Here is a 16,504-nt window from a genome sequence, read left to right on the forward strand (position 1 = left end):
TAGGTTAAAATCAATGGATCAAGCAGTGGAATCAACAAATTGCCAGCTGCTCCTCTGTAATTTCTTGAAATCCCAGGTGAACACACAGACTGAGAGCAAATTCCATCACTTCCCCGCCTATGAAGCTACTGTCACAAAACTAAAGCTAGGCCCTTCTTAAATGCCTCTAATAACAAAAAGCATCTCAAAAGTCATTTATTTCCATTCCATATTGATGCCTTTGGAAAAATCTCCTCACACATTATTTGAAACTTGAAATCTATTCCTGTCAAAATGGATGAAGGCCAAAACTAAGCAGTCATTTCTTTCTCCTTTAGTTTTTAACCCCTGTTAGTGAGTTTCAATTGGAAAAGCAGAATCACATTACAGTAATCACTAATATGGTCTGTAATGGCCACTCTTTTATCTCCCAAATGCAAAAAAAGATAATACTTGGTGTCTCTCTTCTTGGGTAATTCTCTAAGCCAAAACCTTAAACCTGACTGGAAAACCTTGCTGAGGGATGTGTTTGATCCAAGTACACTTGTTCTGTCCCTGACTCATCCTGCCTGCCTATTGATTTTCTGTTTTAAGAGCAATGCTTTGTGTTCAGGCCCACTTCAGATAATTTGCAGGGAGAAAAAGGACTAAAAATAAGAGAATTTTGCCAGCTCCTTGCTAGAGTCAAGGTCACCTGACATATTTTTCATTTGAAACTTCGCCAATGATTGGTTGAGATTGCTGAAGCTGTCATCTTTCATATTTTCAATAAAAGTGCTTAGGGCCTGATTCATCACTGTGGCATTCTGGTGTTACACCAACTCTGTCGGTGTAGAATGCGGCTATTGCAGTCTTATGTTGGAGCAGCTATCTCTGCGTTAAACATTAGGGCTGTGCGAAATGGCTATGATTCATTTCAGTTTCAGATTCGACGTTTCAGAGGGACAGTGATTCGTTTTGGTCATTCAGATCACTGTCCCATTTTGATTCGGCCAAATCTGTTTTGGAGTTTTGACGCTGTTTTGGTGTTTCAGCCATAGGCTATGATGGGGAATCTCTAAAATGCCTCTAACTTGGTCATTTCTTGCCTGATTTTGATGAACATTGCCCCTTCTGAACACATGAAGCCTGCCAAGTTTCAAGGAGATAGGTGCAGGGGTTTTGGTGAAACTGCAGCTCAAACTATTCAAAGCAAAACTCGTATCACTTGCTGGGAGTGGCAGCCTGCTGTCATCCCGCATGTAGATCTGGGGGCCTGCACCCCTCGGGAGGGCTGTGCTGTACAGCTCCCAGGAGGCACAGGCCCCCAGATCTGCGTGCAGGATGACAGCAGGTTGCCGCTGGCGGTGGGGCCAGCACCAGCACCCAAGTCTGCTTGGCGCACCAGAGAGAACACAGTGCTGCCGCTGGCCCCAGCCAGCAGCAGCAGCCTGCTGTCATCCTGCACACACATCTCTGTGTGCCCTTGGGAAGAGTCTGGCATGGCCCTGCAGCACTCCCAGGGGGCATAAGCCCCCAGATCTGCACACGGGATGATAGCAGGCTGCTGCTGCCAGCTGGGGGCAGTGACAGCACCAGTCTTCCAGGCACTCAGCGCAGGGTGTGCCGAGCAGACTCGGTTGCTGGTGCTGGCCCCATCCCCGCACACAGATCCAGGGTCCCATACCCCCAGGAGGGATGTGGGGCTGTGCCAGACACATACTTGGGGGGGGCGTGGGCCCCCAGATCTGGGTGCGAGATGACAGCATGCTGCTGCTGCCAGCTGGGGCCAGCACCAGCACCCGAGTCTGCTTGGCACAGCCCGTGCTGAGTACCGGAAAGAACCCAGTGCTGCCTCTAGCCCCAGCTGGCAGCAGTCATCCCACACACAGATCTGGGGGCTCGCACCCCCCAGGAGGGCTGGGGGGCGCGGGCCCCAGGATCTGCTCACAGGATGACAGCAGGCTGTTATCCCTTCCCCAGAGCACTGGGATTGGAAGGGACCTCAGGGACAGATCAAAAACACTGGCCAGCTACAGATGGCAATAGCAGAGCAGTCCTTCTGCCCCTCTTCCCCTCCCTCCTCTTAGTTTCTGTTTCCCTGAAAGCCCAGCTCTGAAACTCTGAAATTTTCCCAAACGTTTTGGATGATTCTGGTTTGTTTCAGAGATGTTTCGGAGCCTTCCATTTCGAGTCGGTGTTTCGGGTGCCAAAATGGGCGGAAATGCCTCCGAAACAAAACAGCTGCTGAAGTTTCCCACAGCCCTAGTAAACATGGTGCCAGTAAACCCTAGTATCTTAGTATTTCGCAATCATGACTGTACGTGTCCTCACAGTGACCCTGGAGTGCTATTACCCCACTTTACAGAAAGGAATTGGAGGTACAGGGGGCTAGATCTACAGAAGGACTTGTGTGCCCAAGTACTGTTTAACTTTCAAAGGAGGCACCCACGTCTAAATGTAAGTCCTTCCAAACCACCAGCTCAGCTGCTTCCTAAAGTTGGAGGCACCTGAGTTCCCAAGGTATCTAAGTATCCGCAAGTGAAGTCACCTAGGTTCAGAAAAGGTTGCTTGCGGGTATTTTTTAGAGCTGCCTAAGTCTTGTTAGAGCTGAGGAGCTCTGTGCCTAGTTCACGTTGAAGTCCGAGCCAGGATCTACAAATAAGGCCTTCATCTCCCTGTGTTATTGACTAGGCCTGATCTGATTGGCATTCTCAGAATACACCTACTGAGTTGGGAACGGCTTAGAACATATGTAATAAAAAAAAAAAAATCCCTTTCACTGAATGTGAGAATGGTTAGGGTTACTTACCCAGCATGGTGGAAACTTGGCTTTAATTCCTTTCCTCTACCTGAGGGGATTTTTAATTCTTTGCCATCACTTCATCAATGAATACCCCTGGGAATACAATGCTGGGGTTTCTGAGTCTCTCCTATGGAAGCCTTCTCACTTTCACAGAATAATTAGTCACTGGGCCGGACAGAGAGTGAAATAATAAATTTGACTAAACTTAGCCAATGGCTACTCACTGGGAACAGAAGGGAAATTGCATTCCAGTCTCTGCTTTTCCAGTCCAATTAATGCTTAACATAAAATACTACAAGGGGCAAGGATTTTTGTAGGTGGTATCTTTCAGGTGATTTAATAAAGACTGCCTTGCATATGAAGGAATGTCCCAACCACACAGTTGGTCCAATAAAAGATACCACCCACAAAAATCTTTGCCTCGCATAATTCCTGGGTCATCACAGCTACAGCATTAGTCCAACACTACCATAGCATAAAATAAAACAATCTTTTTAGAACAGGGGCTGAAACTTGGGTCTTCTCCTCCCCAGCGATTGCTTTATTATAGAGGCAAAGGGACATGTTCGTTCAGTAGGGCTCAAAGGATAGACAGTTGTTCCATACATAGGCAATGAGATTTAATAGGAGTGATTAAAGGATTTCCCATCTAAAACAGTCTGCTAGTTCCAGCCTTCAGTAGGGAGACTGAAACTGGTTTTAAGTCATTTCAGGCAAAGGAGGGAATTGAACCTTAGTCTCCAGCATCCTGGATTAGTGTCCTAAACACAAGGCTTGGGGCAAAAGGCTGCTGCTGCTGCCATAGCCTAGTCCTGCTGTGTCTTTTGAGAAGATCCTGACCTAGGTACATAATCTAGGGAAGAGTTAATGTCTGAATCCTAGGTGGAGGGTGGCATGACCCTGAAGCCCAAGCTTGGGCACGTAATCTCACAGGCCTTAACAGAGTGTCTTCGCTCAAAATCTCACTGACCCTAAAACCAGTACCAACACTTCATAATCACTCCCACTCTATGAGCTGCATGCTGAAAAACTGTTGCATGGCTGCAGCTGGAGGCTGCTGGATGCACCCTGTGTTTTATCCTGGAGCATACCTGAGAGGGTCCATAGGTATGCAACAGAAAGTGAGCATGTAACATTTGTTGGCAGGGCGGTGTATATAGAGTAAGAGTGAATAGGCATGGCTTGTTTCTTGGCAACCATCTCAGAATCTGTGTGGGGGTGGCATAGATACTTGGTTGTCAATCTTTTTACACTCAAAGCACCCCTTGGAAAACACCTCAGCTCTTTCTTTTCTCTCATTTTTTACTACAAAAAATAATAGAGTAATTCTTTCCAGAAAGGCTGCAACAGGGCAGAATGCTTTTGACGTGATGACTTTCTATTTGAAATCTCTGGTTTTATTTTGGGAATCATGTTTGTATAACTAATAGTGCTAACATTTCATGGCACCCTGCAGTAGCACCCTAGTTACAAATCACTGGCATAGACATTTTCTTAGTAATTTGTCCAATATAGTAAAATAATTCTCTGCCAGAGTAAAAATTTGAACCCGGGTCCTTCACTAGCACCCAAACCACTGAATCGCCCTCCTCTGGATGCTAGCAGTCACTGAGACTTACTTGTGCAAAACTGTAATTTAGAGGTAGTTTAATAGAGGTGACCATTCTTCATGTGAACTTTCAAACTGAGTAACATTATCAAAAATCTGACATGTTTTGACCTACCCATTACAAAATGTAAAGATGTTAAGAAAAGCCCTTTATTCATATAGCTGAATAATGTCACTTAAAAGGCAGCAAATTGTCAGTGCAGCATTCAGGTTTGTTAGTCGCATCATTTTAATGGAAAGAGGACTGGTAACATCCCACGTTACGCTATTTACCGCTTAATTCTAATGACAGAAACAGCCACGGTCTGTAGTCTAGAACAACTCCCACCTAACCTCCAAGGGTAAAGAAATCCAGTTTGGGTTCCTCTCTTTTATATTTCAGTTTCATGAGTATATCAGAGGAAGCTTTCTGCTTATATGGCTTTATTAGCTGAATGAGCTATCCCAAGGGGGTTCCAGACAGACTCCAAGATCGGAGTTTCAGTTCCATCTTTAAAAGATTATGATTTGGCTCATGGTTGAGTGACTTGTGTGGTCAAATCCTTGGTTTAAATATGTCATCGTCTTTGTAGGTGGAAGATGCTATGATGGATGTGTATGATCTTGTATATGAGGAGGTGAGGAGAAACTCCTCCAGCTTCAGGAAGGAGGAACTCACTGCCATCCATGAAACAGTAAGTTACACCCAGTCTTGGTTGGTTTGCTTTTGGCATCTTGCTCCTGGTTTGTCTGGCTATATTACTAGCAGCAAGAGAAGACTTACTAAGATTGTCATAAGATTATGGATGATGACCTGCAAGTTAAATTAACAGACTTCAACTATGGGACAGTGATATTAAAGTCTCAGTGGAGAGATTCATGTATCCGAATATTGCTCTTATCCAAAATGTACTAAAAGGCAATCTCACCTCCCTGTAAGAGCAGCAGCTATACTACAAGTTGGTCAGTTCCTTTGCTATTCCATAGCCATACTCATAAGGGAAGGATATGTGTAACCTATACATCTGAAAAGCTGGAGCCCTCATCTAAAACTGTTGTCATTACACAGTTAGTAATTAGGGGGCTATAGAATGAATGCAATCTGTGCCCTAAGGATAGAAGCACTAATTCTAGCTGCAAGCATTAGGACCATAGGATATGGTAAATAAATTTGCTACCTGCAAGCATTAGGACCATAGGATATCTGACCTTCTTTGCAAGTTTTTCAAGTTGCTAAAGCCATACTAAAGCTAAGCTGTAAAGCGCTAAAGAACTGTGAGCCTGCAGTGCAACCTGTAGGTGTGAAGAGAAATTATTGCCCAACCTCTGCAGTCTAATAGGTGGATCAAGGTGACCACACTGAGCCTAGGGAGAGCGCTTCCTTCGGAGTGTGCATGATGAGGCAGCGCAATAGAAAAGGGAGCATTTCGGAATGTTTCCTGGGGTGAGAAACTTGCAATTCCTCCACAGACAGCTGAGTAAGGGAAATGTCATACCCTCACTCAGCAGGACCTGTTTGGATAGTGAGCTAATGTCAAGCTGTAGGGACTAGAGAAGATGATCGACATTGCTTGTTTATTTCCGGACTACTCCTTTTATCTCGTTTTGTTTTTTGTCTCTCAGCACTCACAAATGTCTTCTGTAACCATGTGCATCTGTACTTCTCAAAGGGCTGTACTCATGATAATTGTTGTTTCATTTCAATAATATAGTAATACCCATGACTCCTGTGAGACAGCGGGAAGTGTGGCACAGTCATGGGCTAAATAGCGGGGCTAGGAAGCAGGCTAGATTAGCTTGGAAAGAGTATCAGCTATATTGTTTCCAGTACCTGGGCCAGCAAGGAGTTCTTTGGATGACACCACCTGTTACCTTCATTGCCTTGTTCTCCCTGGTGCACCCCTGCTGTGTCTACTTTGAAGGACACATCAGGGTCCTCTGTGCAATTTGGTGAGCAAAGGAGAGGAATTGGATACAAAAAAGGCAGGATTAGAAGTCAGGTCTCTCAATTCTTCATCCTGTGACCTAACCATTTGTGCAGCTAATGTTGGTAAGAAGGGTACAAACCATTTAATTTGACTACCTGGTCCACAGTAAAAAGCAGCATGTTGAAGAGCTGTGGGTAACTTCCAAGTTTTGTCAGAGGTTTGTAGATCTAAGGATCTTCAGACCACTGGAAATCGGATAAAAAGAAACAAAAATGCAGGGTCCAGTGTCTAGAAGTGCTAAGGATGTATAGTCTGCATTGGAAGAATCAGAAGAAAACTGTGGATACCAAGCAATAATGGTAGGTGCCCTCAAGGTGCCTGTTGTTGAGCTCCCCAAATTACTAGTAACTTCTAAAAACTGGAGTTGAAATTCCTGAGATGCAGATGAGGAGAAGAAAAGAGAGGAGATTGCCCCATTGCTCCAGGTATGGAGAATTCAGAGCCTAATCCAAAGCCTACTACTCAGCAGTCAGTGAAAAGATTCCCATGGACTTCTGTAAGCTTTGGGTCAGGGTCTGAGACCCTGGAGCCCTCCAAGGACTTGGCTAATTTTCTTTATAAACTTTATGTCCTTTACAGCCACCATGTTGTGAAATCTTGGCCCAAAGGAAGATAGACAGGAATTGTTATTCCCCTGACTCCATTCATTCTGCATCATCAGTCTGCCATTCTGAAGAGAAAGGGAACCCCAATAGTGACTTTTGACATAGTTTGCGTTCTGTTTCAGTTTCTGTGCTGTGGGAAGTATTCACCCTTTGAAGAAATCAGAGGCATTGAAAATGGGACATGTCCATCAACTCTTACAAGTACAGCAAGAGAGGTAAGGGGAGAACTAGGGAAGCAGTTGTTTGATGAGATGTCAAGAGTAATTTGTAACTTAACAGCTAGTTCAAACAGCTCAACTGATCTACTTTTATTTAAAAAAAAATAGCTTTTGTTCTTGGTAGATAAGGCCTAAATGGACATACATGATGAAGGTCAACAGTAAATGGAGTCTTGCTGTTACCCCTGGTCATTATTTCCCAGTCTGTTACTGCAGCAGTTATGAGGCTCCTGCTTGCTTTTCTCTGTCTGGATAATTGTATTGACTTCATTCTTTTGTCTAAATTCCATCTTGTAAATATCCATAGACTTTTAGTCAGAGCAGTAGCAGCATGATCATTATTTCCAAATCTTCTCCACAGAGCTACAGACAATTGTCTTCTGTTCATCCTGGTCTCCAAGCTCCTAGTTAAACCCCTCTCACTAGCTGCCTTCATTGTCTTTGTGTGACTGACCACATCTATTGGTACCTTCTTTGGATCATATTCTCACTGGCATCTTTTTCTCCTTTGGGAAAGTCCAGATGGAACATGAGAAATGGTAGCATTTGGTGGGATAAAAAGGAGTGTTTTGGACTGTTTTCCTATACATCCAACTGAGGCTACATATCTTCTTACTGATTGCCAAACACCACTTCTGCAGTTTTATCCATTAGACTAAGAGTATTAATTTTTCATTAGAAATACAAAGCAGGTGACTTGCAGACTGAAAACTCCAGCTGGGAGAAGTTAGAGTAGATCAGTAGTTCCTTCAGCCAAGAATACAATTTTGTAGCTTTTTCCTCTTGCTGTTCGACATTTACATCCCAGAGAGATTTGAAAATGTTTGATCTGATCAGCGTGGCATGTCTCTGAAGCTTGTTGTCCTCAGTGCGTGATGTCATACTTGTATGTCTGATGTCAAAAGCTCAATTGCCAAATCAGACTTCTCTATTTGAAGCAGTTTCCTTACTGATGGCCAGAAGCTGCATGAGCAGACTTTCATATGCAAATTGTAATTCCCTTTTCAAGGGCATTAAAGCAATAACTGAAAAACAAACAAAAATTGCCCTAGTTTTTCAGAGCTCAGAAAGCAGGGCTTTTTTATTTCTGGGCAGTTTCATCAAACACATTTCAATAAAGACTCCCCTGCCATCTGACTACTCAGAATCGATACTAGATAAGCTCTATACTGAGCCCTTAACTTGGAGTTTTCTCAATAAATTCCCTTGGTCTGTGTAACTTTTGTTCTTTGTTGGACCAGCTGTCCTAATCAAAGTTGCTAACTTTGGAGTGTGTATTTGCTGTGGGGGCCAAAGTGATTGCTGAGTTGCTATGGTTATGCAAAGCCATCTTGAATTAATGCAGCATCCTAGCACATTTGTACAACATTGCAACACAGCTAGCAGCATATACATTTGGAATGCTTCAGTTATTTTGCAGGTCTGCTTGCAGGAACCAGGACAAATGGGGTGGGGGGAGGTTGCGGTCTTTGTGAGATATCTACCTTCTGCCAAATAAGATCTGAATTGTAACATATAGAACAGCCTAGAACTGAGTATTTTGTGGCCCTCAGGCAGGAAGCTAGAGGAAGGAACTTGGTCTGGATGAGGGTGGGGAAGCGGGTCTGCATATAGCTATTTATGCTTTGAATTCCTTCCTGCCCCTGGTAGCAGGAGGTAAACGGCAGGGGCACATTGTGGAATCTCTGGGACTGCAGGAACTGATCCTGTGTATTGGAAGCTGCTGTTTGTTTTTTTTGTGCGTTTTTTTGGTTGAGGTTATAAGTCTCTGGGCAGTCTGATTTAACCCAGCAAAGCACTTGAGCAACAGCATAACTTTACACGTGCTCTCTGTCTCTCTCTCTGATGACACTATTCACATAGTTAAATCAGCCCCTTATTAGCATAACCTGTTTGAAGATCAGATACAGCCTTGTGGTGCATTTCACATGCCTTTATTCTTCTCTGCCTTTTCACATCTAGCAAACATGCACACACGCTAATCTAACATGTATTTCACCTGGTGCCATTCCCAGAACATCACAGCAGCGGCTGGTGTGCTTGTTGTGGGGCGCACCTCCAGTTACAGCAGAGAAACAAGAGCCCTTTCACGTGCAAAGGTCAGGTCTAATATTACATGTTCACATTCCCGTGCCCAATACAATCCTCAGCAATTCGTTAGTGGGTTAAATCAAAGAGGAGTTGCACTGTTGCTACAGTTATCCCTGCTAGCTGAGGAAAGGGAGAGCAGAATCAAACTCTGAAGAAAATCTCCCTCTTGTTCCCGTTCCCTAGAGAGAAACAGCCTCTATATTCAAAGGGCTGTGAAAGAGGGAGAGGGCTTGGAGGCTGTTTCTGTTGAGGTGGGGATAATGAAAAACCCTATCAGGAAGCTTGTTGATGACAAAACCCTACAGGGATACAAAGTGAGTTCCCACAAGTTGTGCTCTCATAGGCTTTCTTTTTTTTCAGGATTGCCTTCAGCAGATCCAAGACTTTATGAAAAAACACATGCGTTATGTCTCCACACTGCTGATCATCACCCTCTGCTTAATGGTACTTATGTTTGTTTCTTAAATCCATGGTTTTTGTTGAATCAGGACAACTCAGTGGTTCGGGAGGGAGAAAGGACCAGCATCCTGGTGCTTTCGCATCAAAAAATTTCTCTTTAGGAAGCAGGGTTTTTTTCACATCTGCTTATAATGAACCATCAGCATAGTATTCAGTAGCAAAGCAATAACCGTGAAGATGCAGTTCACCACAAAAACTAGAGCAGGGGTGGCCAGACTTACTCTAGGGGAGTGGGGGTGCTGAGTGACCTGGAGTGGAAGTGATCACTGATGCTCACCCCGCCACACCACTGAGCCACTCTGGCCTTCCCCGCTAGGAGGTGGGTGGGCTTGGGGTGCGCTCCCCGGGGGGAAAGCCAGAGCAATTGGAGGTACTGGGATGCGCTGTCCCCCAGAGCCACCTTGGGGAGAAGTGTGCAGGGCTTTGGCTAATTTCCAATCAGCCACAAGTGCTGTGCCAGCAAGCTGCAGTTTGGTCACCTCTGAACCAGAGGCAAGTCCTCCAGACTGATAGGTTATATAGGAAAAAAGCTACTGGTGGCTTGAAAAAAGCCAGGCGGTTCTCAGCCTAGAGGCTTACTCAACTATTGTCAGCCGGAAGTAGGCATGACAGACAGGAACGAGGGACAGGCTTGAAAATGAACATCTACACCAATTGAATCTCACTCTCAAGTGTCTCTCTAAGCAACTTGTCCTGTGGCTGGGGATGTCCCATGTTCTGACCCTCACATGAAACTTCTTATCATGTTTTGTAGAACTGGTTAAAAAAAAATGGTAATGACAGTTTCATTTAAAATCCTTTCCCCTCCCCCTCTGCCCCCAGCCAAAGCAAGCATTGTCTTGGAAAACTTTCACCCTGGTTAAAATCTTCCAGTACTTTGTAGAGATACATAAAATGATTCTGTAAAAAAAAAGTATTTTTGAAAATCAAAAATTTTTATCAAAGCCCAGATACTTTAACAAGAATGGGTTTTGCAATCTGAATAAATGTTCATTTGGTCATTAAGAAATGAAAAACAGGGGAAATGTCTGAAATATATATTTTTTTATTGACATCCTGCATACAGCTATGAAGTTAATTACATATACAGGAAAGTAGTTATATGCAGGGAGAAGTTTAGAAGCTTCTAACTTAGGCAGAAAGAACTGCCTTTGAACTGACTTGGTAAACTAGGGCCACGCACAGACATTACACTTTTACTAGTATAAGTGATTGGAAACCAGTCTATACCTGTAACAGAACAGAAGTTCAGCACACAAAACTAGTCTATGCCCATAACAGAACGGAAACTTGGTACTCACAAGGCATGTCTACATGTGCACTTTAATGCACAGTAGCCTATTTTACTGCGCATTAAAGCATCACATAAAAAATGCAATTACACTAATGTGCAGTAAAATAGGCTACTGCATATTAAGTGCCACTTTTAAAATGTGTGCTTTCAGTATCGTGCAGTAGGGCAGCCTAATGCACATTTATATAGTACCTCACATTGGAGGTACTAAATTTAATGTGTATTAGGAAAACTGCATTAATGCACATGTAGACACACCCACAGACTAATTTGAAAAATGGCAGAACCTAAGATTTGCCCCACCACCACCAAAGGGGGAATGTGTGCTACCAATTTAAACTATAGTGCTTATAGAAAACGACCTAATCTAAATCAATTCCAGCTTCAGTTTTTTTAATTTCTATACCTAACGTAGATCAGTAAGCATTCCAGCAGCAGTTATGTACCAGGATGCTGGTCCTTTCAAGAGATTGAGGCCTATCTCCAGACACTAATTAGGTGCTTCCTCTCTGAAATTCTGAAGCCACATAATTGAACAATTGCTTCAAGGTCTTCATAAAAGCTGGCAAATAGCTCAGTGGAGCTGGAAAGCTGCAGGAAGTAGGAAAGCTTCTGTATAACAGAAAGAGAGGGTATCTAGTTCATACGTGATTCTCAGGCAGATGGCCTGTGGAACATAAACCTGCAGAAAGCAAAAATATCCTACACACTGCAGTCCTGTAGGAAATGATAGGCCCTGCAAAAGACACCAAGTTAGGGAGAAAAGACATGAAACTGCTGAACTTGTTCAACTGGGGGGTGGGGGAAGGAACTGAAATTTTGTGATGAGAGAAGATTTTGTTGGCACATTAATCAGATAGGATAGAGACAGAAATTGCACACAAACTGGTATAAGTGATCAGAAACTAGTTCAAATCTGTAACACAACAGTTCAGTGCACATTAACCACTTCCAAAATGACGGAAACTGGTTTAAGATAAACCTGCATGTACGTAGTATCAGACTTAACTGATTTAGGTTAAATCGGTTTATTGAACTTTTGTCCAGATCCCCTCCAGATTCAAGTTAATTCACAGTTGACGCTTTGCAACTCCCCCCCAACTTCTCCCACAACCTTGCAGGGTGGACTAGTCTTGGTCCAAGCTGTCTGCTCAAGCAGAGGAGGTATACTTTAGCACCCCCAAGCTTCTGGCCTGGGCCACTGCAGGCATGTGGCTGCATTTCTGGAATAAAAGATGAATGTCTGTTCACTTAGTTATTGGTTCTATCTATGCAGGTTAGACTAGCCTGTGATGATTGAATCAATTCAGCCTCAGGCTTTTTTATTGTATTTATTAATAGAGTACACCGGCTTCCAGAAATACATGCGATGGATAGAGAATACCACTAGCAGAAAATCTGCTCTGGTGTCTAGTTGAAAGTTGCCAGACGCAACATGACATATCTCAGTGCAGACAAATTCAAGGTGCTATACCTCAAGAAGCACAAATGCAAAATAGGTGATAACTGTCTCAGTGGCAACATTGCTGAGAAGGATCTGAGGTTTTAATGGATCAGACTCAACATGATTCAGCAATACAATGCAGTTGTAAAAAATAAAAAAGCGATTTTGGGCTGCATCAACAGGAGTAGTAGTTGTAAGACAGCGGGTGCATCTACCCATGCAATTAATTTACAGCAATAAAGTCTGGTACATGTTGCACCAGAGTTTATTGCTCTCGGACACCACATTCGAATGTGCACCCAGGACTGCAACAGGTTGAGCCAGGTCAGAGCAGCCATGGCTGGCAGCGTAGCCTGCTCTATCCTGTAAAACTTGTGGCCACAGGGTGCCCCACAGCCAAAGGGCTCCCTGCAACTGTGAACACTCCAAATCAGTGCTGTAGCAAAGGGGGGCTGGCAGTTGCCACCGCTCCAGTTTGCCGCCGCCACCACCACTACCAGCTTCCTGTCTGGCCACTTGCCACCCTGCCACCACTGCTGGCATCTTTGGCTGGTCGCCACAACAGCTGTCACCAGCTTCTTTGTATCAGGAGCCCCCAAAACTATATCTTGCAGTGGGCCCCAAAAACTATATCTTTTTGAGGGGGGCCCCAAAAAATTGTGGGCCAGCCCTGCTGACAGGGGGCTCAGGAGGTCAGCCTGCCAGCTCAGGGCTGTTCCAGCCCAGCTGAATGTGCTGCAGAGGGGCTAGGATAGACAAAAGGGTGCTCCAGAGTAGGAATGGCCAGTAGGCAACCCCTGCACTGAAGCACTCTTGTGCTGAGACAGCCCCATCAGCATCTACATGTGAGTTGCTGCACACTAAAAAAACTCCACCGCAGGAAAGGACTTGTATTTACAAGTACTAACCAACAGTGGAGTTTATTAGTTTACTGCACTGTATAGGGCCATATGTATAGATGTTGATATATTTACAGCAGAAGTAATTAGGCAGCTCCATAGTAAACATCTCCTGTAGACATGCCCAGGAAATGATAGTCCCTCTACTCAGAATTGGTTAGGCCTCATTTAAAGTATTGTGTGTACAGCTCTACGCGCTACACTTTATAAAGGAAGTGGAGAAGCTGGAGTGGATCCAGAGTGGGGCACACAAATAACAAAAGGGCTGGAAAATAAAGCAGACAAGAATGCATTGAGAGAACTAAGCATATTTAGCTTGAAGAAAAGGCAGTTAAGAGAGACGTGACAGTAGTCTTCAAATATGTGAAAAGCAGGCTTAAACAAAACAAGAGGAAGAACAACTGTTCTCCCTTGTTGCAAAGGGCATGATGTGAAACAATGGCTTTGAATTGCAGCAAAGTAGATCAATATTAGATCTCAGGAAGAATTTGCTGACTGTTATAATAATGAGGCACTGGAACCTCTGCCCAGGGTAACTGTGGAATCTGCTTCCTAGGAGGTTTTCTAAAACAGGTCAAATAAGCATTGGACAGGGATGATTTAGGAATAGTATTTCTGCGTTCATGCAGGGGGTTGGACTGCAGACCCCGGAGGTCCCTTCCAAACCTGTGATTCTAGCACACATTCATTACCTCTACACAAGGGTCCTGCACTTGTAACTTGTGTCAGAAGGCTGCACGACTCTAAAGTCTGGTTCATATGCAGAATAATACATTTTACCTGCTGTCCTAACTCAGCACAGCTCTGTAGTAGAACTTCAGTTATGGAATCAGGATTTTTCTGAGTAGGCCTGTATATTTAGGGGATTTCATATTTAATCATGCTCACCTTTAAATCTACCCTGGCTTAATGCAGAGTGAAAGACTATTATATCTAATTTGCTATACACATAAGCAGATGGCCTTGGCCATAGTTGTAATATACTCAAAGGGCTGTCTTTACTTGACATGCAGGGAGCAAGGGTGCCTGTAGTCATCACCCCATGCAAGAAACACAGGCAAACACAGGATGGAGCAGCATACAACATCTGCAGACAACTGTCTCTGAGGGTGTTTATAGACATGCTCCGGGAGTGGGGGTGGGGGGATGCTTTAATTAAAGCAGCCACACCAATTGAGCTTCAGTTAAAGCGCCCCTGCTGCCATTTTTCAGCATGGGGAATGCTGATACACATGATGCTGGAGTGTGGTAATTACCACGCTCCAGCAGACTCAATAAATTGGGTATGGTCTGACATGTTATAATTATATCATGTCAGAGCAGCCTCCCTGCACGTGCATAGGCAACCTGGCTGACTACCTGACAAGCTGACAGATCTATCACTGAGGGACCATCTCCCAATCCCCAACTTCCTCAGTTTCCCATGAGGGAGTCTCTCTAAATTGTAATTTCTATCACAACAATCCCAAGAGAAAATTCTTGTGTTGAATATTGGTTTGTCTTTTAATAATAAAGTTGAGATAAATGTTTGCTCAAATGCTGAGCTGCTGTGTCTAAGGATGGAAGACAAACAGTAGATGGAATAATCACAATCTGATTATCTTTCTTCGTGCATCAAATTATATAGATGTGTAGTGTTTTGACACTAATATTTTAAAAAGTTCTGTTTATTTTTCACATAGATTGGCTCATCCCTTGAACTGTGATTGAGGCCCATGTGTCTGAAATTGCATTGGTTGCATTTCTTAGTTGTTATTTTGTGTAGGAGAGATCTTGTTCCAGACAAGGAAAAAAGAGGGAGAGAAAGGGAAGGAAAGAAGGGAGGAAAGAGTGATACTTGCCCCAATAAGTGGCACTTGCTGTTAAATACTTAATTCTTAACTCTGTTAAGTATTTTTGTTGTTATGCTTGCAGAATGCAAAGGAAACATATGATGACTGGGTTTGTTCTTCTGATGTCACTATCCTTCCAGCTCACAATGAGCTGCTCATAAATGTGCCAGAATCTACCCATAAGTTCAAAAGCTCTTTCATAGATTTCATAAATATTCGGGCTGGAAGGGACCCCAGAGGATCACTGAGTCCAGCCCCCTGCTGCAGGGGCAGGAAGTCAGCAGGGATCATAGGATCCCAGCAAGATAAGCATCCAAATGTGTCTTGAAGGCATTCAAAGTGGGTGCTTGAACTGCCTCTCGTGGCAGGCTATTCCAAACCTTCACTTGAAGCAAACTTTTGAAAAGAGCACATTGCTATCACCATCATTATACTTACTGCAGCAGCCTTCAATCAGCCTAAATTCTGATATAGACTTTCTCTACCTGATCTTACACAATGCTGGGCAATGTGAGGTACCATTCAGTGACTGCTTATATTACTGTACAAAGAGCTGCATTATTCTGCACTTGGAGATGCATATGTATATGTTGTATTTTGTATTATTCCCAAAAGCATACACTGTTTGTTTGTTTTTTCAATTAAAAACTATAGTGGGCATATTGTTGGTGTGGAAGAACAATATTCTTTGAAGGCATTTGAACTCCATGTGATTTGGCTTATTCTCATTTCTGACATTGAGATGATAACCCCGTTGTGCTAACAGTTGTTCATAGCAAGCGCCCCCAAAAATGTATAGTCTCAGTATACAAAGGTAGGAGAAAGTAAGTTCCTGGACTTTCAGAAGGCCTTCAACACGGTCTCTCACCCCATTCTCATTAAGAAACTGGAGGGCTGTAGTGTCGACACCCACACAGTCAATTGGGTTGCCAACTGGCTGGAGGGCCACACCCAGAGAGCGGTGGTGGACAGGTCATTTTTGACCTGGAGGGATGTAGGCAGTGGGGTCCCCCAGGGCTTGGTCCTTGCGCCCGCACTGTTCAACATCTACATCAGTGACTTGGCCGAGAGGGAGAAAAGTACCCTGCTCAAATTCACAGACGACACTAAGACGTGGGGAGATGTGGGCATGCTAGAAGGGAGGGATAGGCTGCAATCGGACCTAGATACGTTACAAGGGTGGGCGGATGAGAATGGGACGGGATTCAACACCAACAAGTGCAAAGTGATGCACCTGGGGAGGAAGAACCAGCACCATACCTACAGGCTGGGGAACTCCCTTCTCGTCCGTGCAGAGGCAGAAAAGGATCTTGGAGTCATCA

The 16,504-nt window shown here is 44.0% G+C and overlaps 1 protein-coding gene across 1 annotated transcript in view; it reads left to right on the forward strand.

The window, feature by feature from the left end:
* Positions 1-16,504, forward strand: part of TSPAN32 (tetraspanin 32) — a 76,342-nt gene that overhangs the window by 57,344 nt on the left and 2,494 nt on the right. The window contains exons 5-7 of the mRNA XM_019552334.1: positions 4,946-5,047; positions 7,068-7,160; positions 9,615-9,698. Of these exons, the coding sequence (XP_019407879.1) occupies positions 4,946-5,047; positions 7,068-7,160; positions 9,615-9,698 (279 nt within the window). The remainder of the gene's footprint in view (positions 1-4,945; positions 5,048-7,067; positions 7,161-9,614; positions 9,699-16,504) is intronic.

This window comes from Crocodylus porosus, unplaced genomic scaffold (assembly GCF_001723895.1).
Source record: "Crocodylus porosus isolate Cpor-Errol unplaced genomic scaffold, CroPor_comp1, whole genome shotgun sequence".
Taxonomy (NCBI): Eukaryota; Metazoa; Chordata; order Crocodylia; family Crocodylidae; genus Crocodylus; species Crocodylus porosus.